At 40.0% G+C, this 23988-nt stretch overlaps 1 protein-coding gene across 5 annotated transcripts in view; it reads left to right on the top strand.

The window, feature by feature from the left end:
- RUNX1T1 (RUNX1 partner transcriptional co-repressor 1) overlaps positions 1–23988 on the top strand; it is a 149641-nt gene that overhangs the window by 25347 nt on the left and 100306 nt on the right. For 3 of the 5 annotated variants that reach the window (XM_070477413.1, XM_070477411.1, XM_070477412.1), the window contains one exon: positions 998–1170. The exons of 1 other annotated variant lie outside the window; for it this stretch is intronic. In XM_070477413.1, coding sequence (XP_070333514.1) covers positions 1083–1170 — 88 coding nt within the window. In that variant the 5' untranslated portion in view covers positions 998–1082. Of the gene's footprint in view, positions 1–997; positions 1171–14194; positions 14515–23988 lie in introns of those variants that run through there. One more of the 5 variants, XM_020907515.2, reaches the window with a different exon arrangement.

Here is a 23988-nt window from a genome sequence, read left to right on the forward strand (position 1 = left end):
GGAACAACTGATTACATGATAGAAGAGTCGTAATGTGTATAAAGGGCCTTGCTTTTAAAAAAATAGTAGAATCTGCTTATTTATGTAATTAGAGTATGTATATTCACCAATTTCAATTTCTGGGGAATAGTTTGGTCTCTTAAAAAATAGCAATAATAGCCTTAGTAATATTTTGAGACTGCTTTTATAAATCTGTTCTTTTGCATTTATTGAGTTATTGCTTTATGTGCACATGATTGTGCTAGATTTATATCTCATAGATTATAAGAACTAAATAGTAATGCTTATTCTATTCAGAGTAGTGGTGGTACTAGTAATAGTAGGTGAGTGATAAATAGTGGATGTTTGGGAATGAATGAATGAACTTAAGCCTGACAAATCTAAGCAGGACAAATGAGAATATCTGGATTGCTTTAGGGAAAAATAAAAAGTAGTAGAAGTTGGTTTATTTGGTGAAATGATTCACTAACAATTGTTGTTACTAATATTTTCAAACTGGTTGGTTGCATAAAGATTATTAGTTACTGCTATTAGTTGTTTCGGAATGATGGCAGTATATAAATTTCAGAACAGTGAAACAATGGGGATACCACGTTGTTTTGAAATGTGATTTAACCTGCATGTAAAATTCCAGAAAAATAAAACAAAAAACGCAGTGTCTAAAAGCATTTTCTAAAGAAACTATCACTGTGACAGATTAATTTTAAAAAAATAAAATGGGTAAAATCTAAAGCGTTCTTTTAAGGTATTGATGTATGCATGTTTTAGATCCAACTTAAGGAAAGAAGAGTAGTATCCAGCTTTGAGTCAGATGATTGGAGAATTTAGAGGCCTGGAGGAAATCAGAAAATGGGAATTGTTTCGGATTTCTCTAAAATTTAGAAGGGCTTGTATCTGTTTGTTAAACAAAACTGGCCTAGTATTTTAAGTAGATGGGTGTAATACTTCAGACTGGTTGTGATATGTGCGTTTTTTTTCCCTTTGTTGTTGTCAATAGAAAAGATTGATCTCTGGGCTGGTGAACATAATATCTGTCCCAGTCCGAAAAGGAGAGAGGAAATTAGCAGAGCGGTTGGTGGAGAATGATATCTGTCAAAAGAAACAGTTGGAGAGCGCTGAGTTTAGTAATAGGTGACTGCCGGAAAAAGGGGAACTTTGAATATTGTCAAGGTAAGGAACAGACAAATATTTTGACTTTGTGATTTACTTACATGCCAAAAATCAATCTTCTGTTTTTTTTTCTAATAAATTATTCTTGTGAAGATTTTCATTTTCTTTTCTTTATTTTTCTAGTGCCAGTTGATAAAGAATTTGTATTGCATATTTTAAAAAATTGTCTTTGAAATCTTTGGGTATGGGGTTGGCTGTGAGACCCCTTGTTTGATAGCAAATGATTAAGTACCAATTTTGTTTTTACCCCTCTTCTTGTGGCTGTGCTTCTTGCCATGTTTTGTAATACGTCTGTTATAAGATGAGCGGTACTTGGAGTTAAAGAGTAAAAACTATGCCATGATTTCTGTGTTTATTGTAACTAGAGATGGTATTTTCTGAAACAGTTTGTTGACTAAAGGGAAAAATGCTATTCAATTTATTGTTTCTTCTGTTTGATTTGGATTAAAAAAAAAAAAAAACTTGTAGGTGAATGTCCTTTCCTAAGCAGAATTCATTTTAATGTGTCCATAGGCACATTAAAAAAAAAAAAGTGATATCTAATTTTAGGAAAACTATAAACAACATGTAAACTGTTTCCCAGTTGGCAAGTGACTTCTTAAAGTCTGCAACATTTAATAATTAAGGACAGCCCTGTGTTATGAATTCCAGAGAGTCGATGCCTCCAGCAGCCAGCTCTGCTTCAGGCTTAGTGGAGTGGAACAGAAGTACAGATGACTAAAGATAAACTGTGCTAAGAAAGGATTGAGAGGTAACACAAATGTTCTCTGATACTGGTTGGCAATCTAGTGATTAGGAGGGGGTTTTTGAAGTCCTGTGACTGCCTGCTTGACTATATGGAAAAGAGGGTAGCAAAATGTTTACCTTTCATGGCCAGTGTTCTGGAAACACAGATGCCACCCCCGACCCCCACCCCCAGTACACACATGACATCTACTCTTGCGGTTCCTTTGAAGACTTACTGGTTTGTTCTTCAAGTTTCCGAGAAGGTATTGGCAGATGAGGGTGTTTTGTTGTTGAAAGTCCAGAGAAAGTGCAGTGATTCTCTGTACAATTACAGGCTCCTTTGAGATAACCTGTCATGCTTTACTTTCTCTCTGTATTTGTCTTCATGTCCCCCGCCATCCTGGTAGGATGTTCTTCTACCGTAATTAGTGGGAGACATCAGATCAGAAAAGAAGACAAGGAGCTCAGCCTACTGAGCAGCTGAGACATCGCTCACTTCTGCGTCTCTCTTCCTCCCAACGTACCGTTACTACCAGAAATTAATTTTTTGAGAGCGCAAATCTTTGTTGGTTAGATTTCTCAAGTCCAGAGAGGAGGGAGAGGGTGAGACAAATGGAGAGAGTGGGCGGAAACATAGACACTAGTGTATGTAAACAGAGAGCCAGTGGGAATTTGCTCTGTGACTCGGGAGCTCAAACTGGGGCTCCCTAGTAACCTAGAGGGGAGGGAATGGTGGGAGGTGGGAGGGAGATTCAAGAGGGAAAAATAAGCAACAGGATTTCTCAAGTCCAGCATAGAAAGGAAGGTGTTAATAGCACAAAGGAAACAAATGGGTAATAATGACAGCAAGCCTTGCTTTAGAATTGCTTTCCCTTCATCTTCCATCAGAAGAAAGCACTTTGTCCCACAGAGGATATACTTCTCTGCTTTCTGCCTTATGTATCTGTATGGGGATGGGGTTTAACAGTATGATAAAGATACATAAGGTGCAGGCTTCAAATTGGAAAGGAAAATTGGATTTTAAAACTTGAGTGTGTATTGCAGATATGTTGCATCAGGGTCTTTACCCAGCCCCACACCATTACAACCATGCTTTCTCCCCGTCACGTGGCATATCTCTATGACCTTTGCAGCATGGAAGATTCACATTTAAAGCAAAACTGCTTGACAGAGACATACTTTAAAACAAGTTAATGCATTTTATTTGTTATAATATGCAAACACCAGGCCTCAGCATCAGGTATCAAAAACACCATGCTGAGTTTCTCTCTTTCTTGTGTGTGTGGGTGTGCATACTTAAAATGATGTGTGTGTCCACACACAGCATATATACACATGTATGTACACACACATATATGTGCATATATGTGTCTGATTGTGTGTGTTTGCTTATTTTATAACTGTTGGGTTTTCTTTATGTTTCATGTGGCATTGAAAAGTTTACTCCTCGTTTTTTCTTTTTGGTGTGATGGTAGTGGGTGTATATAAATAAATATGGGGTTTGAGCCAAGAAGTAGAGATAAACAGAAATCACATACTTCAAATTTACAAAAAAACGTGGAGTCCGTTGGACTGTTGGGGTTGTAATCTGGAAGCAGAAAAAACAAAGAACTAGATAGAGCCTGTGAACAGTTGGGGCAGTAAGCGACAGTGGCCTGAGGTGGTGCTAGAGAGTCTGGTCCCTGTGATGAGTTTGAAGCCAGGCTGGGGTCACCAGGAGACAAGCCTGTCTCTTCCGGGAGGCCAGGAGAGAAATGATGCCTTAGGGACAGTCACCAGCTCCGGTAGGAGCTTATGATAAAGGCAAAATGCTGCTATGTTCCCCCTAGTATTTTAAAGCATCTCCTAAATATGCAGTGTTCCATTTTCTACAGCTGTGTCTTTGTGAGAACTGGGCAGATCTGGGACAGTTAGGAGTGGTATCGAGCCTGAGGAGCTTGCTCTTATAAGCCGTTAGGAAAGGGTCCAGTATTTGTCATACAAAAAAATTAACTGGTCATCTAAAAGATGCGTGGGCATTAGAATGGAAGCAGTTATGACACAGGAAACTTGTTGCAAAGTAGTTTGTATTTATGTTCAAATCATGGGATGGGATATTTATTAGTACCAATTTTAAGATACTGTATGTGTTTCAAAAGCCACACTTGTGTTTTTAAAAATAAAAGTGCTAAATTTAGATGGTGCTGTGTACCTTCAGATATTTGTGTCTTTATTAGCAAAAGAAGAAGGTTATTTTCTTAAGCAGAATTGCTGAGTTTTGGGAGCATTTGCATTTATTTTTAGTTTTTCTTGGTCATGTTTGAGAGGTCTGATAGCATTAATGGGCTTTACCCCACATGGAGCTTTGAGCTTATTGTAGCGCTGCACACTGATCCCAGGTCAGTGTGATGCGTGAAATCAATTTATTTGAATCTCTTTGCCTCTATAGGAATTTGGCAGCATGCCAGTTGTTTTCATTTAATGTTCTTTGTGTTGAACACAGACAAGCAGGCATGCTTTTGTATTCATCTCTCTTTTGGTCTCTGTCTCTTTCAGCCAATATTTTACTCTGTGGATTCTGAGATGAAGAAAGAATATATTATTTATATGATTCTAATCATTACTTAATGTGTGTGTTCTACTTTCTTATCTTTTAAGGGATTTGTTTTTAATTAATATTCCTGAGTTTTCCTAGTGACTTTCTTTGTAGAGCAGAAACATTTTAGAGTTTTTAAAAAAATTATGATTTTGGATGAGACATAATAAACCAGACCATAGGTGGTATTTGCTTGCCATAATGTTTGTTATCAAAACGGAAAAGAACAGTATTCATTACACCATACAACCAGTGTTTCATTTGTGAACTGGATTATCAAAATCGGTGACTTCTTGGGGGAGCTTTCTGAGGGTAAAAAGATTCATACTTTAATCCGGTCCAAACGAAGACACATGATTAGCGGGGTAGTTTTCTTTTTGAATAACACATCTTGCTGAAGATGCCCCTGTTTTTACCTAGATTTGGTTTAGATGAATCTTGACAAGTTCCTGCCATGAGGGCAGGTTTTTTTTTTTTTTTGCTTTTTAAAATTTGGAGGATCCTGGCAGGGAACAGCACAAAGGTTTCTGCAGCACAGAGGCTGCGAGCCTGGTGTGGCTGCTTTTGTGGAGAGGATGTGTTTCTGGGTCAGCTTTAGGAAGAGGTGCAGAAGGGAACAGGCAGGGAGGAGGAGAGAGCCGCCGTGTTGATGCTCCGGGCTGTTCTCGGGGAAGTCGGTCTGCAGACCCGGGGCGCCGGGGAGCCTCGGGGTCAGGCCCGCCCCCAGCACCCCGCTTCCTCGTTTAATTACCTGAAGAGCCCAGCAGCCCGCCGGCGGGTGTGTGAACGCCCGGTATCTCGGCGGCCGCCTGGCGCTCCGACATCCTGCGCGGCCAGCCCTGTCCGTCCGCCAGCGGCAGGCTGGCCCCCGCCCGGGTTCCTTTGCCTTCTGGAGGCATTGTGTGGAAGAGGGTTTGGTCAGGAATTGGAGGTTCCTGCCACTGCTGTGTCCCTCCTCTCTCTCTCTCTTTCTGGACCGAGCTGGCAGACCTGCTTGATTCTTTTTTTTTATTTTTAATGAGTTTTAAAGATCTGTCTTTTTCATTTTACACTCTGGCCTTGCCATGAAACACACATCTCTATCAGCAGCCACAGACAGTCGCCAGTGCAGGACTGGTCTCTGTTAATGGGTTCTTACTTCCCTAATTCTTGTTCTTTCCTGTCCTTCCCATGTTGCCTTTTTGGGTCCGATTCACTGAAACTAGTAATTCAGAGGTTATTTTTATGAGGCCGTTTTGGAATCTTCATCTGTCCATGAAAACAGAATGGTCCATTTTTAAACAAAGGTGATAGAACAGTGAAGTTTGGGGTTTTTTTTTCCCTTTTCCATGCAATTTAAATATGGGGACTTGGATGTTTGCTGTGTGAAGGGCCACACCCTTTGCTGAAGCTGGGGATGGTAAGAAATAGGATGTGGATAGAAACGTGTGGCCAATTTGAGAGTCATATAGGGTAAAGACTCTGAGGAATGCTTGGAGATGGAGCCACTTGGGAGATCCCCAGAGTGTAACAAGATGTTATCTTTCCATGAGGAAATCCAGCAGGTTCTTGGTCCACAGTGTGGGCTGATGAAATGTGTGTGCTGTGGGTGGGTTGGGGGGGGGGGGTCGGCAAAGGTGGTGGTGGGGGGGGGGTTCCTGCAAAGGAAGGGGAAAGTGTGACTACATGTGCAGTGATTTGCTTTTTCCAACTACTTCATTAGGATTCTGTCATGCAAACTTAAGGGCATTTACCCTTCAGATGCACATATGTGCATCCCATTAATGTTAATAGGAGTTGCAGCAGGTAAAGACAGCAGTGTGTACCTTTGTGTTGTGCATGAGCCCAGCTTTGCAAAGAATAAAGAAATTGGGACTTTGCAGAGGAGAGTTTCATAGGAATGATTTTCAAAGCTTATTTTTCATATTATATTTATGGAAGCAATGTCAATATTTTATGTGTTTGTCTACCACTCCAGCGAAAAGTATATAATCATTTAAATAATTGGATTAGCCTGGTGCGTCTTGTGATGGAGCTGGCATCACCATGATCTATTATGCACTAGCATAAGTAGCTCTGCCATAAGTGTTATGTGTATCCTCAGGCATTGCATGTTTATTTATGTATCAGCCTGCTGCATTTCTTTCAGAGTCTTTCTCTTTCAACATCAGTATAAATATAAGAAAAGAAAACATGTAAATATGATTTAAGCCGCAGTCAACATTCCTGACTGGTCCTCTTCCACTGACAGACTTCAGGTATCCTTCTTTCAAGCTCCAGCTTTCTGGAAGTTCTGTCTGCCTAGAGCTTTCTTATGTGCGAGTAACGTTACTGCCAGTTACAGTATTAGGCCTTAGCAGCAGAGAGTGTATAACGTGAGAAAAACCTGGAGGACTTTGAAAAGTGTCTGGGGAGAGTTGTGGCTTGCAGGTGGTGGCAGCAGGAATTAAAGAGCAAAATAGTAAGAAAGTGGCATTGGTACCTCGTGCTGAGCGTGCCCAGTAAATGTGGGGTGAAAACAGTAAGAAGAAAAGCAGATCCCTGAGAGAAGAGACTGGGAGGAAGTGAATTACTCTAGAAAAGAGAAGGGAATGGCCAAAATTTATTAGTAACCATGGGCTTGTGTTAATTTATCATCAGGAATCAAAATAGGACATTTTGGTATAACAGATAAAAAAAAGCCACAGTATTCCAAAATTTTAGTAGTCTGGTGTCTGCAACTGAGTAATTTTAGTAAAAGTCAGAAGTGAAATTTCCATACAGAGTAAGAATTAGGTTGAGTTTTATAGGTTTTAACTACTGCTCGGTGGTATTTCAGAATGTACAGAATTACATTCTCTTTTGCTGCCTGGTCTTGTGAAGCAGGAGGAGAGGGGGTTCATGACCACGAAACCCAGTAGGGTCAGAGTGGTACATTAATTTAAAAATTTATATTGTTATAAAAGCATATACACTGTGCTGGGTATTATTTGAACAAATAAAGCAGTTTTGGAATGAAAACTTTAATGGAATCAGTGGTAGCTAAACATCTTTTTTTGGTGTAAGTGTGAATTTGTTTATAAAGGTAGCAAATTAGCATGTATGGATAGATTTTACTAATTTTCAATGTGGAGAGAGAGAAATGGAGAGTTTGTTAGAAAAGTCCTGTGGTGGGGGAAAATATGATGAAAAAAATTCTGGGATTTTTAAAATTTTAATTGCTGTGTATTTGCTCCACCTGGTGGATTTTGTTGAAAGTGTTTTAATTCGTGTTAATGAGAAGACTACCCTGCACACAGTTCATAGTAAGATGAATCTTTTGTTTTATTTTTGTTACTGTGAAAAATAGTTTAATTGCTATCAAGGTCAAAAACATTTCTATCGTTCAGCACTTTCATTGTATTGAAAGTAATATTTATTGTTTATTCTGGTTCAAAAATGTAATACGTGCTCGCTTTAGAAGATCTGGAAAATAGAGAAAAATTAAAAGAGGAACATAAATGTGATTTATAGTTTCATCACCCAGAACCATTGCATTATTTTGAGAATAGATGTTTTCAGAAGAGGACCACTTTGCATTTACATTTAGTTAAAGATGTGTGGGATGTTAAACACTTTGCCAAAGTGTGATTAATGATGATGATTATATTATTTTTGGACAAATGCTGCCTTTCAAATTCCTAAACTCTGGAAAAAAGATCAGTGTTTTGTAGGAATTGCATTTGCTGAGCTACATGTCTGCTGAAAGCAAAGGTTGCAAAGATAAAGGTACCTCATGTGCTCACAGGGCTGTCCATAGGGGTGATGGGCTGTGTGGTCTGTTGGGCTGACACAGATTGCTTTCTTTCAAAAACTTAAGGATTCAGTTGTGCTTTGATCATCTTATTGTTTTCCTTAGGTTATTCTTTTTTTCTTCTTTGGACTCCAAAAGCTCTGTAACAGAAGGTGAAGTTTTGAAAACAGTGTCTCCATATGCAGGGGATTTGGAGACCTTTTTATTGTCTTTAAAATTGTCATTCATAGTCCTCATTAGCATTTATTGTTGCAAGCGTACAAGCAGAAAATGTGAAATTGGTATGTCATGAATAGCCCCACAGAGCTCTAGAGCCTCCGATGTTGCCTGCAGTGTGGCGTGGGCTGGGCTTCCAGGGAAAGCTGTCCAGATGGCTGCCTGCGCCGAGCAGAGCTGCAGGGTTTTGTCTGTGCTGCTGGGAGGGGGAAAGCTCATTGGAGCATACGCCATCACCCTTGCTTTTAACAAAACTCACTAGCCATTAGTCAGGATGGGGAGCTGGTGACATTGAAACAAAGGTTTTCCGTATAGTGTTACAGTCCTTGTCACATGGTAAGGGATGGGTATAGTTAGAGTGTCTTCTATATTATCTGAGTGATTTTTGTAGGTAAGAGGCATACAAGGAAACTAAATGGCACCTTATTGGCAGGTTTTACATGTAAGTAGAGAATGATTGTTTTCATGGGAAAATGCTTTTGTATGAAGAGGCAGAGTTGATACAGCTAATACACAACCTTGTGGATTACTAAGGAAGTGTTTAATTCCTTGAAAGTTTTAAAAATAATTTAACCCTTTGCTGGTGCCTGTGGATTAATCTGAATTTAATGATGCTGGGTTTGGAGCTTGCATTTAAAGAGTGCAACATGCAGACAATGCAAATGTTAAAGCTTTTATCATTTCAGAATTATTTTGATAGTAGATATTGAAAATCAAAACTTGTTGGTGAGAAAGAACTTCAGTATATTGCAGTGTTTTAAAGACCTCAGCAATGTTAGAAACAGTTCGCAATAATTACGAATACAGATTTTATTTATTTGTGCCATTTTATCTTAAACAGATTTCATTTTAGAGAACTACACATACATGGTCCCTACATACTTAAATGTACTGATACATGTCTTTTCATTCATATGTAGAGGATATTATGTTTCACCCAGAGTTGAGAATCAAATATAGTGCCTAAAAAATTGTTGGAATGTTATAACTAACATTGTATTCTCTATGCATTGGAGATGGTAAAAAAAAAAAAAAAGAAAGAAATCAGACATTGCGGCTTATCAGCTTAAGTCATCGCTATTAGTTAAAAGTATGTTATGATTGAAATCCTCAAATCACAGTTTAGAGCACATTAACTCACTCTAACGGATTGGAGGTACAGAAACCAAAGGGTCCGGAGTCCTCTGGTTTGACATGTCACAGGTGAAGGCAAGGGGTCATGACTTCTAGCTCTTGACCTGCCACTTGCCCGGTAGAGTTGGATTTCTTGACAGACCATCCGGCGTGTTCTCCATGAGACACTGTTTCGTATGGTGCTTTATCATCTAGTTGCAAAAGATGCGAGCAGGGAAGCCTTCCTGCCGCTGTGACGTCTGGTATAATCGCCTATTAAGACAAGCTTCCTCTATCCAGCATGGTTTCTTTTACGTGATTCCACCATATTGCCCCACTTAGGCCCTCTTGGACAGCCCCAAATAACCCTTTGACCCCATGATGCTTATGTACCCTTCAAATTCTCAAGCTGGCCATCGTGTCTCCTGTTCTTTTTTGTCATTTAGCACAGTTCTTGTGAGCTCCTCTGTGGGCTGACTGAAGGGAGATACAGGTGTTTGCCAGCTCTTTCCCCCAAAGGAAATATTGAAGGGAAATAATGTGAATGTGTCTGGTTGTTTTCAGCTGATATTTATATTAAGGAGTTTAAAAGTGGCAGATTCCCTCTTACCTTTATGAAATACCTCACTGAACTTTTTAACTTAATTTTTTTTTCCCCCTGTCCCACTCATCTCTTTCTGGTTGGCTGCATCTGACGTTGTAGCCTAACTCCATAAACATAAAACCGTTTGTTTTTCTTACAGACAAAGTATTATTGGATTTATCTTTGTCAGGAGACAACCTATTAGGGCCTTTATTTAATACAGTTTCAGATGTCTTTCAGTGGCAGAAACAAATTAATGTACATTTTTATTAGGTGTTGTATCTATTTAATTGACTGTCAAAGTGATGAGAAGTTAGGAAATCATCCAAAAGAGAGGTCCATCATAGCCCAACAGCTCACACATTAGGTAGGTTTGCCCTGTCAGTGGGATGCCTTTAGAAAACACTAATAGCTTCCAGCTGGGTGGAAAATCAAAACCTTTGGGGTCTGACAAAACTAGCAGATTTGAATTTGAAAGCAGAGCTAATGCCTCCATTTTATTTTTTACCACTCGCCCATAAAACATTATTTTCCAATATGTCAGCCTCATTTGGTGGCCAGTGGTCTGAAATTGAAAGTGGAACAACAAGCGGAGAAATCTGGACATTAGTGAGTCCGCCCTTTCAAGCTGGTGCGCCACTTTGCGGACGGGGCTCCCCTAAGAGCAGGGGGGTCTTAATGACCATTCATCACTGCTCGTTGGCTGATCACTGAGTGCCTTCTCATTCAATTTATCAAGTCTTGCACATAAAAAGTCAGAATCAGCCTTCTTCAGCTTTGTTAAAGGCAACGAGGAGTAAAATGCTCCATTTGAACCCATTTTGCCCTTGTTTTTTCACTTTGTTAATGCAGCCCTGCTTAAATGAGTGCTTTTATTGGGTCGGTTAGAATATCTGAAACTATTAATTCTCTTGTATTGAATAGCTGGTGGCAGACCAGAGCAGATGGGGTAGGAAGGTATTTGGTTGGGTGTATTGCTTTCAATTAGGATCAATGAGGTTTCAGCTCCTTTGAATTAACTCACTTAATACCCACTGTGTGAAGTCACAGTGTATCACAACAGCCTGCTCGAAGCAAGTGGAAAGTTGAGAAGACCTGTGGAAAAGCTTAGACCCAAACTCTCCCTTCCCCAGTGTAGAGAGCATTCCTTAACTGCAGACAGTTTCAGAAGACTGCTAGTCCCTGTTGGTAAGTTAGGTTTGAACTAAGGAAAAGTCTCTAAGATAGGGATGGTCTGTTTTGGAAACAAGTGAAAAACACCTTAGCGTAATACCATGATGTAATGTCCGTTTAGTGAAGGAGCTAAATACATTGTCAAAAATTTATGTATTATTTTGGGAGCCAGGCATTCAGTTGTCGACGAAAGTTACTGATTTGGAAAGTGATTTTCTTAGATGGCGATCTTTAAAAAATAATTGCCTTGAAAGTGCTCAGTGTTCTTAATTAAAAGACATGCATTAACTAACATGGCTCTTCAAAGGATGATACTTAGTCAGCAGTGAAGTCTTTTGTTTTGGACATATTTTAATTTTTAAAAATATGTTTCCTAGTAGTAATTCAAGACAGTGTTTTGCATCAGAGTAAACTATAATAGATATTCTTTTTTCCCACTCATGTATATACATGGACTCATCATGTTTTTGATTGTCTATTTTTGTTTTACAATTTGGATTCCAGAGACCTTGGCTCCTTGTACTTTTTTTTTTTTTTAATTAAAGGGAAAATTATTTCTGTTTAAGTAAGCATATAGAACTATATATCCAGGCTTCCCTGTTCAGGGGAGAACCGCCAAGTGAGGTTGGTGCTTCGCTTTGCCTCCATGGCTTACAGGATGAGGAGGAAGCTGGTTCTTGGAGAAAATGCTGACCTCCTCTCAGGTGCACACACACTCTGTTAGGCCCTTTCTGCAGCCAGACTTCTAGGTGAGAATCTCCAGGGATCCAGGTTTTGTTGACATGGATCAATTTAAAGTGGCAATTACTGTAGTCAGATAACAGCTTAAAAAGCTTTTTTACACATAGAAAAGATACATGATCACATGGCATATGGGAGTTCAATTTTCTGAGCTGTAGTTTAGGGACTTGCAGTGTACCGATATTAAGACCTAGTTTTAAAACCGGATATAATCCAGTTTTCTTCAAGTGTATTGCATTTCTCTCCTGTGATTTTCTATTTTAGAAGTGATTCACCATGCATATTGATGAAAGTTGGGTTCGCCCACTGTGAAAATGTTCTCTTTCTAACTTAAGTATGGTATTAAAAAAAAAAATCAGTGCCATGTAGCATTGAGTGGCTTTAAAAAATATTCTCTTTAAGAATGAAAACCTACAGATTTAGAATGCTGGATTTCATAAAGGTCCTTACAGCATGAGTTAATTGATTATCACACTCATGCCTGCTATAAAGCTTTCTGTCATAAGAATGTTTGAGATCAGTGCGTAACTGTTCTGAAATCCATTACACAGAACCTCATTACAAGTGACATCTAACTAAGATGAACAAAAAGATTGGCCTCATAAATAGAGTGCAATATACTATTAGTGACAGAGTGGAGTAATCATTATGAATTGTAGTCTTTTTACAAGTTGTCTCTTGACAGTGATGGATTTTTGAGGGGTTCACTCAGTGAAGCAGCACTTCTTATTGGGGGGCTGTAGAAGTTCTTATTGATAGGCACTGTTTAGCAGAGATGATCTATTTTTAGTTTGTGCAGGGTCTGTGTGTGCGCGCTTTGAAATAGGTTGTGTGCATTCTTGGCGAGAGGTGTAGGAAGAGGGAGGAGGCAGAAGTCAAGAGTCACGGCCTCTGATTTCAGATGGGTTTGTTTTTATGGTTTCTTTGAGGCAGCAAGTAGGGGGAAAATCAATCTGATAAGGGCCAGAAGCATGTGGAAAGGGTAGAATAGGCACAGGACGAGCTGAAGACTGTGAAGGCAGGGCAGGAGTTAAGGGGGATGCTCCTGGCTGTCGTATTCATTGAGCTCGCGGGCTGGTCAGAGGCTCGAGTGGAGTTGTTTCTGTTTATACTGGATTGAACAGCCACTGGAAAGGTAAAGCTGAGGGCTCTGTCTCATCATGTGCTGTGTTGTTAAAACAAACACACAGAGACCTCGGAAAGATGTGCCAGTGTTAAATGGAGGAAGAGTTTTAGAAGTGAACAGTATTTTCCTTCTGCCTGGCATTTTTGTGTGTGCAGAAAAGGCACGCAAGGCAGGCAGGCATATGTTTCTCCTATGAGGCAAGGGTGTTTTACAAAGGACTAAAGAGGGACTGCTGAGAGGAAAATAGCCGGCTTTAGATAAAGCACTCTAACAAAGGCTCGTAGTTTTATATATCATGGTGTCCATTAAAGCTTAATAGGGAAGAGTCCATTGAACCTGGCTGGGTATGTGTTATTCATGGGAGGGATAAACATTTAAGAGCGTGCAAAAAAAAATCAGAAAGCAGGAGGACATGATTGTTCAGCTTTTGAAAAGGCTTTACAGTGAAGATTTTGTTTTCATCTCCCATGGATCTCTATGCACGGTAGAGGAGAGTAAGCTAAGCATGTTTGGAGCAGATCAACGCAGGGATCCCAGGGGGTTAAAAGCACGCTAGTAAAATAAAAGTGGTCTGCGTCTGCTTCTCCAAAGTGTTCTATTTTACACACACTCCTGAGAAACTGACAAAGGGAATGATTCTGATACTTTTGTTCCATCTGATAAACTGGCACAGTCTACACGGTCTTTGGAACAGGTTTTTTATGCTGCTTTGGATTTCCAGTTCAATAAACAAGCTTCGAGCTCCGTGCCTCTGTTTGTTTTTTTTCTTTTAAGTGCCCAGTGATGGGGGTTGTTAACCTGTGAAGGTGCAAGGGAGAGCTCTCCCTGTGAGCTGTGGGAGGCAGGGGCCAGGTCGCCTTTCTCTTCTTTCCGGCAAGATAAGGGTTAACTTGCAAGGGGCTGGGGGGGGGGTGCGGTGGTGGTGGGGAATGAATTATTCAGCATTTAGCTTATCATTCTGCATTTTTACTTTCCTGTTCTTGGGTGCTCTGGAACTTGCGGAGAGAGGGCCAGGGGGTAAGGGGAGGCCGGGGTGGCCCACACGTCCCTGTCATTGTTCTGCCTGGAGAGACGGGGCTGGGTTCAAGGCCACATGTGCTCCTGTCATCATCCACATTTCTGCTCCAAGTGCAATCCGGAGTGTCAGCTCTCCATCTGTCCCCGCCTGGCAGGCGCACGCGCCCAGCACCCCGCCTCGGGCTCCGGCGCCCCGGCCCCCTGCCGGCCCCCCTCGCTCTGCCGGCCCCCGATTCCGGGACGGGAGGCATGAGCCCCGCGCGCGCTTCCTCTTAGGAGACAGAGAGCACTCTCGGTGTGGACGCTGCTTTCAGGAATGCCCGGTGAGTGAGCCCCGTTCCGCTTTCTCTCTGTGGTTTGTCAAAGGAAGCAGGCTTACTTTTCATTACTGCTCGGAAAAGAACCTTCTGCCCACAGCGGGCTGTATCTTAACGTGGGCAGGCAGAGGCTGGGGGAGTGACCGAGGTGGATGGTGGCGTCCAAAAAGGGCCATCAGAATCTAGGTCCAGAGCTCCAGGGGGTGGAAGCCTCGCTTTTAAGACGTGGGAGGTGTGTTTTCAAGACAGGGCAAGTCCGGCCACGTTATCTGTTGGCCAGAGCAATTCACTGGAGGGATTTAGCTTCAAGTAAGAGGGATGTTTTCTGCTGTGGATTTCGCGACTGTCATCTGTACCTCGTGTCCTGGACATTTCATCTGTGGAGGGAGTGTGCAGATTATGGTGGAACCCTGGGATAAGGTCTCTTTCGAAAACTGTTTATGTCAGAGAAAGTGAAGGGAGCTTTAGGGACTCCGGATGATTTCAGTCTTGTCCTAAATTACAGCGCTGAGATGTCATCAGGCAAATAATTGAAATCGGTTAATGATAGAAAGTCTGCTGAATTACTGTCGCTGTTGTGGTCCTGGAAATTTAATGTATGTTAATTTCCTCTGAAAAATATTATTTTTGGAGCCCAGAGTGTTTCTGTGATCGTTGCCAGTGAAGGCTCTGCTTGAGAACAGAGAAGCTTGGTAGAAGCCTGTGTGTAGGGCAAGGGTGTTTCTGTTATTCTCAGGAATGATTTGGACTGCCCTTTGCCTACTTTGAGTAGCAGATCTCAGATTAAAAAGACAAGGCAGAGAGAGATCCTCCAGCTGGCTGATTTGTGTGGGTTTTTTGGGCAGGACAGGCAGAAGAGGCTGTGCTTGGTCACAGAGTTTGTACACCTCCCAGATGGTGTTTTGAAACAGTATCTGCCAGTTTTCTGCAACCACACTTGTGTGTAGGTATTGCCAGTTGTTTGAAGAATGTTTTTCCCTCTAGGATGTGTCTTGTAAGTCCTCATCAGCAAGGGTGCATTTGTGGCCGAACTGCAACTTTTCATTAGTTCTGTGGACGAGGGATGTATGTAGCTGAAAGATGGGAAAAATCAATTTTCACAGAGACAGTGACTGAGGTCTTTGAAAGGTCATTTTAACTCTTTCAGCACTCATCTTGATTTATATGCACCAAGCAGCTGAAGATGTAATGTGCATTGAGTATGTGGTGTGGAAGCTGTGTGAAAAAGTGCTCGTGGTTTTTATTTAGCCTGAGTGTTGTATAGTTTCATCTGATTTTTATGTCATCAGTCAAATCTAGCTTGTTTTTATGCTTTTAATAAATATGTGTTAAGTGATCTGATCTATCAGCATTTTGTAGAGTCTGTATTTTGTTTGGTAAAACAGAACTGCATAATAACCCAAAGCCATTTGTGAATGATGACAAGTGAGAGATTAGGTAGGACCCTTGCCATCCCATATTAATGACATGATTTTAAAGTATTCTTTGAAACATCCTTATTTAAAATGCATTGAACCATATTTAGGGTTTTAGAGTCACTGGTAAGTGTGTTTTAATCGTTAATATCTGACTAGTTCTAAAGCGGTAACCTGAGGTGTGGGCAGTGTCCCTCACTGCCTCTTGCTCATCGACTGTGTTAAAAAACCTTGTACTTGGATGCAGAGAACATATTAACAGCTGTGACTACACGCTTGTGCCAGAATGGTGATACTTGAGCAGTTCTGACACTTGGCTATTTTTGACACCCATCTGCACTTTTTAACCACTACTATCGGACGGACTACCTCTTAATGATGTTTTTAGCATATTTTTGTCCATACGTATGTACTTATATTAATGGGCATTTTTACCATCTGGGACAGATTTTTTATTTTTAAGTAAGACGTTATGTGTACAAGATTAAATGGATGTATTTCTGGTACTGATATTGTCACTATTCTAGATATATATTAACATTTATCATCATCTTCATCACCATTATCTTTATTCCATAGTTCAGGTGTCAGAATTGGCTCCTGGTTGTCCAAACTTGATGTAACGATTCTCAGATCTAGGACCTTTTTCATAAAAATGGGGGAAATCCCTGGAAATAGATGTACACAGACTGAATTTATTCAAAGATATATCAGTCTGTGGGGATGAGTAGGTAAAGTCTTAGTTTCTGTGTTTTTATAACTTTGTCCATTTAAAAAAAGCTAAAAAACAAACACACTTTAGCTATTGATAACATGCTATTTCAAAAGGAACCATGAAAAGTCGAAGAGAAGACCATAGGTGCTTTTAAAGAAATAGATGATACTATTTTTATGATTTAACTCAATATAAGGAAATATCATTTTACTGCCTGTCACTTAGTAACAACTAGATCCTTGTGTTTAAGGGAGGAAATATGCTTGCTTATGAGAAGGCTAGGAGACTCTGGGAATTACAGTATTTCAGGAGGAGATGGCTCTGAGCTTTCTGAAACATTTATATTTTTATCAATCTTGGTATAATATTATCAAAGAACATATGTTGACCTACAAAATACTTTCAGGACTGTTGCCTTAAAAGGACAATAAGTGAGCACAGTCTGTGTAGCTCAGAAATAGTGCTGTTCTTTCAGAAGATGGCTAGCATTAGGTCAGACCACCCTTTCTCAATGTTCTCAGTGGTCCTGCTCTCCAGATGTGACTGGAACTTTTTTTAAGTTCAAGTTTCCAAAAAAAAAAGGTTTGTTTTCAAAATCTGGTTTTACTTAAGACATCCCCATCCTGGAGTGCATTTCATAAATTGCCCACATATTTTTCTTAGCAGAGAACTTAACTGGCTGTAATTTTTAACACATGGCCACATCATGTGATATTTTCAAAACACTTACACATAGCTTTAAGAAGGTCCCTGCAGAAATGATCCATCCTCTCACAGCCGGCCCTTTTTTTTTTTTTAAACAGCATATCTGCATTTTCCATTTAGGAGAGCTATATATTATTAGCTTACATTTTTGGGTAGTAAAACAGTACATTGCTGATTGTAAAACATGGACTTTATTATCTGCTGAAAATTGATTTGGCATTTATAGCCACTGTGTACTAGACTGTTTTTCTGTTTTTAACATCAGTGCTTGCAAGCGATGATTTGTGTAAAAAACAGAAATGAAATTGCCGTGGACAGACAACTGTTAGTGTCCCTAGTAAGTGAACTTTGGATAATGCACCTGGTTATTATTTTTTTTTAATAGAGGCATCTAAATGCTATAGTACAAGAACAAGGAACGCAGCAGTCCATGCACTGTCACTCTGCTTTTCCTTGCAAGTTGATTTGTCGTTGTTTCAGGTTAACTCTTTGCTGTACCACACAGGCCTCCTGCTAGCTGTTAAAGACAGCTATATCAGCAGCAAATATCCAATTATAAATGTAGATTGTGCAGACATTACTCTTTTGTAGCAGGCATTTAGAAGTTCCAGCTTCTTTTCAAACCCTGGCACCAGTTCCCTTTTGCTTTTTAAATTATTTTCTGTTAATATTTCTGAGTACTTGACCTTTTAGTTCTATGGATTTTAAAATAATATTTGGAAATTGTTACAAGGCATCTTCCTACACAGTTAATAATAGTCTACTGAAAAAAAGATAATATTTTTTAGAATAAATATTTGCTTAATAGGCATTGTATCGTCCAGAAATGTTAATTAACTGTTTCATCACTGCACTGATATTTGAGGTTTGCAAAGGGGATGCTGTAAAAACCATACTCTGAACAGACTTTGGAATCATCAAAGGAAATTTTGATCCAAAATGCATTTTAGAGCTGGAAGATTGATCTTAAAGTGCCTCCAGTTTACAGGTGTTGAAACTGAGGCTCAGGTGATTTTGTAAAGTTCACCCAGTTCACCCTCTTTACCATCCTGCTTCTAAATCTCATATGCATGTTCAATCACATTGCCATCTTGGTGTCCGCCTGCTTTGGTGCCTTTTACTTTGGACCCTGGATTGCTCTTACCATGTGCTTCCTCCCCGTCTACTCCAGGGCTTCAGAGCACTGTGGGGGGAAATTCTGTAACAGTAATCATTTGACCTGTGGCAAAGGTGTGCCATCAAACTTATCTTATAGTTGTTTGGAAGTTAGAGAGCCTAAATATGGTTCATTATTGAGTACTAAGCAGATACTTAGTTTTCTTAGTCTTAATACAACTTCTTAGTAAAGTTGTGATGACTAAAGTTTACTGGAATAGGGCATTCAGGTAGTAGACTTTTGTGAGTTGCTGAAAAATGTACCAGGGGCCAAATAACCATGGTTTAGTCTCTCCATGCCACGCCTTCAAGGAGTTTTGAGTTCTGGTGCTCCAGGCAGAGAAGTAAACAGTAGTTATGACAGGGGATAGCAAGAGCCTGGAGGCAGGTCCAGGAGCCCAGAGGCAGGTGGTACCTGATGGGATTAGGAGTCAGGCAGGAGGACGTGTGGACCTTGGGCTTATGGGCCTTGACTGTCTCCTGCTTCTCCAGATTGGATCTCTGTTAATGTTACTTAATTTTTAGTTTGCTGTTCTTATACTGAGGACAGGATACTGATTTTTGTTTATAAAGTTTTAATGTCTGTGTGTGACAGTGGGTATGGCATTGCTCGAAAGCAATTTCTTTGTGTACAATTGTGGTTCTTTGGTGGCTGACAGTATCTAGTGGAATACATCATTAACTTAAATGACTCATAACTTGAGAACAATAGGATTTCACACCTGACCAAGAAGCAGGTTTATCTGGCTGGCTTTCTCAAACAGCTGTTTGCATTAATTAATATTAATGTAAATGTACTTTCTGAGAATGTCTAGCTTAATTATGTTTTTCAACCCATAGAGTTCCAATCAAAGGAAACAGGAAATCCTCTTAATCTCAGAGGGAGTGTATAACTGCCATCTCTGAACAGAATAAATCTCTGATAGTATAGTAAGCCTTTTATTGAAAGTCTATACATGCCGGGCCCCAAGGCTAGGCACCTTGTATACTTACTAATTCCCCCAGTTCTGCAAAGGGTTTCTGTGACTATGACGTCTATTAATATTGGAAACCCGAGGGTAAATTAAGCATTTTCCCCGAGGACACATAGATATCGTTAAATGGCAGAGAAGGGGTTCTCTCTGGTCTGTCAGCTGATTTTTGATTCCTTTTCTAAAACTTTTTTTGTTTATTTTCGGCTGTGCTAGGTCTTCCTTGCTGCACACTTGTAGCTGCGTTGCAGAGGCCCCTCGTGGAGGTGGCATTTTTGTTGCAGAGGGTGGCCTCTGGGGCGTGCAGGCCTCAGGAGTTGAAGCCCATGGACTCATAGTTGTGACTTACAGGCTCTCGGGCTTAAGTTACCTCGCTGCGTGTGAAATCTTCCCGGACCAGGAATTGAACGCATGTCCCTCGCATTGGCAGGCAGATTCTTAATCACTGGAACACCAGGGAAGTCCTTGTTTGTTTTTTTTTAGGAAGGGTGTGAATGTGTTGTGTTTGGTGAGAGGCAGTTTTGTAATGGAAACTAGATGGAAATGTTTGAAGAGGGATGTTTGAATTTGAAGGAGAGTACAGAGAAGGTGGAGTTCTAGGTGCTGGAAACTAAAAATGGAAAAGCATTAGCCTCAGTCTTCAAGAATGATCCTGGGTAAAACAGATTAGGAGCATAGTTATTTTCTGTTTATTTCTATGCTTGAGAGAATGCGATGGGGAGTAATAGGCATCAGGGGACTAATGTCCTTATTTTGAAAAGTCTAATAGCAATTGTAAATTTACTCCCTGATGAAGCCATGTAGGTTAACTAAGATATCACCTTTCTAGGCTTTTGACATGAGGTAATTCTGGCTATCTTTTGTTGATCAGAACCTCAGATGGAGTATTTTCTGTGTTTTGGACGATAGTAGGAAAATGGAAATCAATGATGTGTTCAACACATGGGCAAACAAAATTGTTGAATATTGTGTGGTTAAAATTTGTCATGAAAGTCGCTCAGTTGTGTCCAGCTGTTTGGGACCCCGTGGACTATATAGTCCATGGATTTCTCCAGGCCAGAATACTGGAGTGGGTAGCCTTTCCCTTCTCCAGGGGATCTTCCCAACCCAGGGATCGAACCCAGGTCTCCCGCACTGCAGGAGGACTCTTTACCAGCTGAGCTACAAGGGAAAAATATTAGATCTCTTGGTCTTGAGGCTGCTGGGTTCCCATGTTCTGCCCCAGGAGTTTCTAGGCAGGCAGACTGTTGGCAGAAAATGAGCACATTGTAGGAAAGCACATTAACTTTTTTCACCATGCCCCCCCTCCTTCTAAAAAAAAAGGCAGTTGATTTAAAAATTGTGGGCGGTTTTCCCTAGAAGATTTCACTTCTGTTTTCCACATTTCTCTTTTAAGGGCTAAGTGATAAGTGCAGTCTGTAAAAAGTCTCACTTTATTAGAGGGATTCTTTTAATTCTGTGTGGTTTATTAACATCGTACCGTGTACTTTGATGCTCACGCAAGAAAGTAAATTTGAAAGTACCGATGAGAACATGATACTGTAAAGAGTTTGGCCTTGAGAGCTATGTAATTAGATAGGCAGAAATGCTCTTTAGGAAGAAGGGATGTTGGAGGGTGTCTTTATCATGTGTTTATGGCTTTAACAAGAGTCTTAAAGAGTTTGACAAAATAAACAGACCATGCTTAATAATCTGGGATGATTTTGATGGGGTGTTAAGTTATTTAGAACTTTGGGAAAGACAGTTGCGCTTCTGAGCATATCATTCCTTTATATTTGAACTTTGCATGATTAAACTTCCCTGCCTTCCTCTGGACTTGTTTGGTTTAATGATGCTTGAGTTATTGGGAGGAAAATGCATAATAAAATTTGAGGGTCCTGTGGTAACAATTTATATATTCTTTCATTTGAAATGCTTAACATGTGTCCTGACAAAGATATGACTGGAACAAAGAAAGGCCTTGATTCTGACACTTTCTGTGTGAAATAGGCATTGTTCCTCTTTATAATGTTTCTGTCTGAACCTGCATACTGGCATTTATGGCAACATCTCATTTGAAAGGTCTGTTAACATTTGTTTGTTTCTTTCTTTCTGCTCTAGCATTAGTTGTATGAGATAGCCTAGAGACAGGAAAATATTAAGGAATCAAAATGAAGATTTTTTTTTTTTGTCCATAGAAAGCACTTTATTTTCTTCTAGTCTTTCTGCGATGTTCTTAATCATTGGTTTATAAAATAAAAAATAATAGAAACCAGAGGTAAACCAAACTTGTTAATTACCCAAGCATTCTCTTGTGTACCAGTGTTTGCTTGTGTGTGCTGTGCTTAATTGCTCAGTCGTGTCCTACTCTTTGCGACCCTGTGGACTGTAGCGCACCAGGCTCCTCTGTCCATGGGGATTCTCCAGGCAAGGATACTGGAGTGCGTTGCCATGCTTCCCTCCAGGGCATCTTCCCAATGCAGGAATCGAACCCAGGTCTCCCGCATTGCCAGCTGATTCTTTAGCGTCTCAGCCACCAGGGAAGCTTACTGGTTATGAAATATCAAAAAAAAAAAAAAAGGTATATATAGATGTGATCAAGCTTTCACAGACTTTTCAAGTCTTTGTACAATTTAGGAGTCTTTCTAAAGAACTTGGCTGAAAAAAAAAAAGTTACCTGATGTTATTTAACGATTTGCTACATAGAGGAATATCTTTCTGGGTGTTCCCCCCCTCCCTTTGGTCCCAACTTTTTGCACATCTTATTACCTTTATTTATTTATTTATTTATTTTCCTTTTTTAATGCACTCCTTTCAGAGTCTGAAAAACTAGTTAAAATTTCTCAATCTGCTACTTACTCCCTGTTGTTTTGGGCAAGTGACATAATTTCCCAGGTGAAGAATGTCTTTCTGCTTATTTTTCATTTTTATCTACATTTTATTCATATATTCTGGGAATAAAGCCTTTGGTACTTTGGTACATTTTGCTCATATGTTGTGTGGGTAAAGCATATCAGTGTGGTGTTAATATACCTTTTTTCTAAAACTTCTTGGAGAATCAAACCATTTTGTAGTGTTTTCCAGAGAGCAAAAAGGTATCTCTTTAAGCCCCAAAGTTGCTTCTGTTTTCTTGTTTAGAATGTCTATGCCTGTTGGTCAGTTATTTTGAATGGCCCTGGTCTTGTAGCTTTCAGCTATGTTCTTTATCAGTTTGTGCTGAACATGCTGTATCTTTTGCTTTATGGCTTGAGTTTATATTATAAACAATTAATATATCGTGTTTATGAGGCCAGACGGGGCATCAGGAATGTCAGTGGCTGAGTGTGAGTCCGACTTCTTCCACCTCGTGGTGTGCCCAGGAATAAGCCAGTCATTTTACTGTCCGTCTGAGCATCACTGTCCTTGCCTTAGAAGCAGGGCTTCTGCTTTGCTGACTTTTGTTCTGCAGTATGGTGGTAGTGATGATGATTGCTAGCATGCTGTTTGTGTCTCCTTAAAAAGCAGAGTACAGAATTTTTACATATAAGCAGTAATGATGAAAGTCAGACAGTGACACTCTCTGGACTTACCACGTATTTTTCAGTCACACAGAAGGACTCTAGGGTGGTGTTTTGTGAGTTTTGTCTGCAGTCGGTAGAATTTTCTCTCCCTTCTGTCTACCTTCTTTCTGTTCCTGTGCCACACGTCCACCCATTCCAGTCATTGGCTGGCTTGAAAACCATGTAACCAAACTTAGAATGGTGAGTAAAATAGTGAAGTGAATGCTTCAGTGAAAATGTGGAAAGCCCATCTTGTTCTGTTTTGTGTTCCCCCAGGTGTGAATTAGTGGCAGTTTTAATTTGTGGAGTCATTTTAGGTGTCTCTGAGACTTTTCCTCCTGACTAATTTTCATTTCTCTTAACAGGAGACATTGCTCAGAGAGCTGGATTCTAACCTTTTATGTATTCCAAGATACAAACTCTTCATTGTTTAAAATAATAGGCATTTTAAGTGTCATCAGCTCTTCTTGATAAAGCTGCCATTTGCTTTAAGATCTTGATTTCCTAGTTCTAAAAATTCCATTCCAGGCTACCCATGAGGTAGTAGGCAGAGAGTAAGGAATCAGCAAATGTTTGCTTAATGAATAAGTGAGGATGAGAGGTGGACTGGGATTCACAGGGATCTTAAAGGAAGGAAAGAATGCACAAAGCATGTTAAATGTGGGGGGTGGGGATTAAGAAGTAAATCTTATAAAAATTTTTGGTAAATGGTATTTAATAATCAAGTGTTTTCTTTGAGCTATGGAAAGATAAAAAATTAATTTTTTGGCCATATACAACTTTCTTGGCAGCTAGCTGCATATTAGTTAAAATTGTATGTATAATAAATCTGATGATTTATCATGATCATATTTACTAAAAGTATGGTACAATATATGACACTTAAAAAAAGCACTCTCTGACATAATTACTGAAATTAGAAACAAAATCCAGGGCTTTTGACAACTGTAATATTTGGGGAAATTAGTGCTTCCCCTACCTGGGCACTTGCTGCAGTTTGG

This window comes from Odocoileus virginianus, chromosome 15, assembly GCF_023699985.2.
Source record: "Odocoileus virginianus isolate 20LAN1187 ecotype Illinois chromosome 15, Ovbor_1.2, whole genome shotgun sequence".
NCBI lineage: Eukaryota > Metazoa > Chordata > Mammalia > Artiodactyla > Cervidae > Odocoileus > Odocoileus virginianus.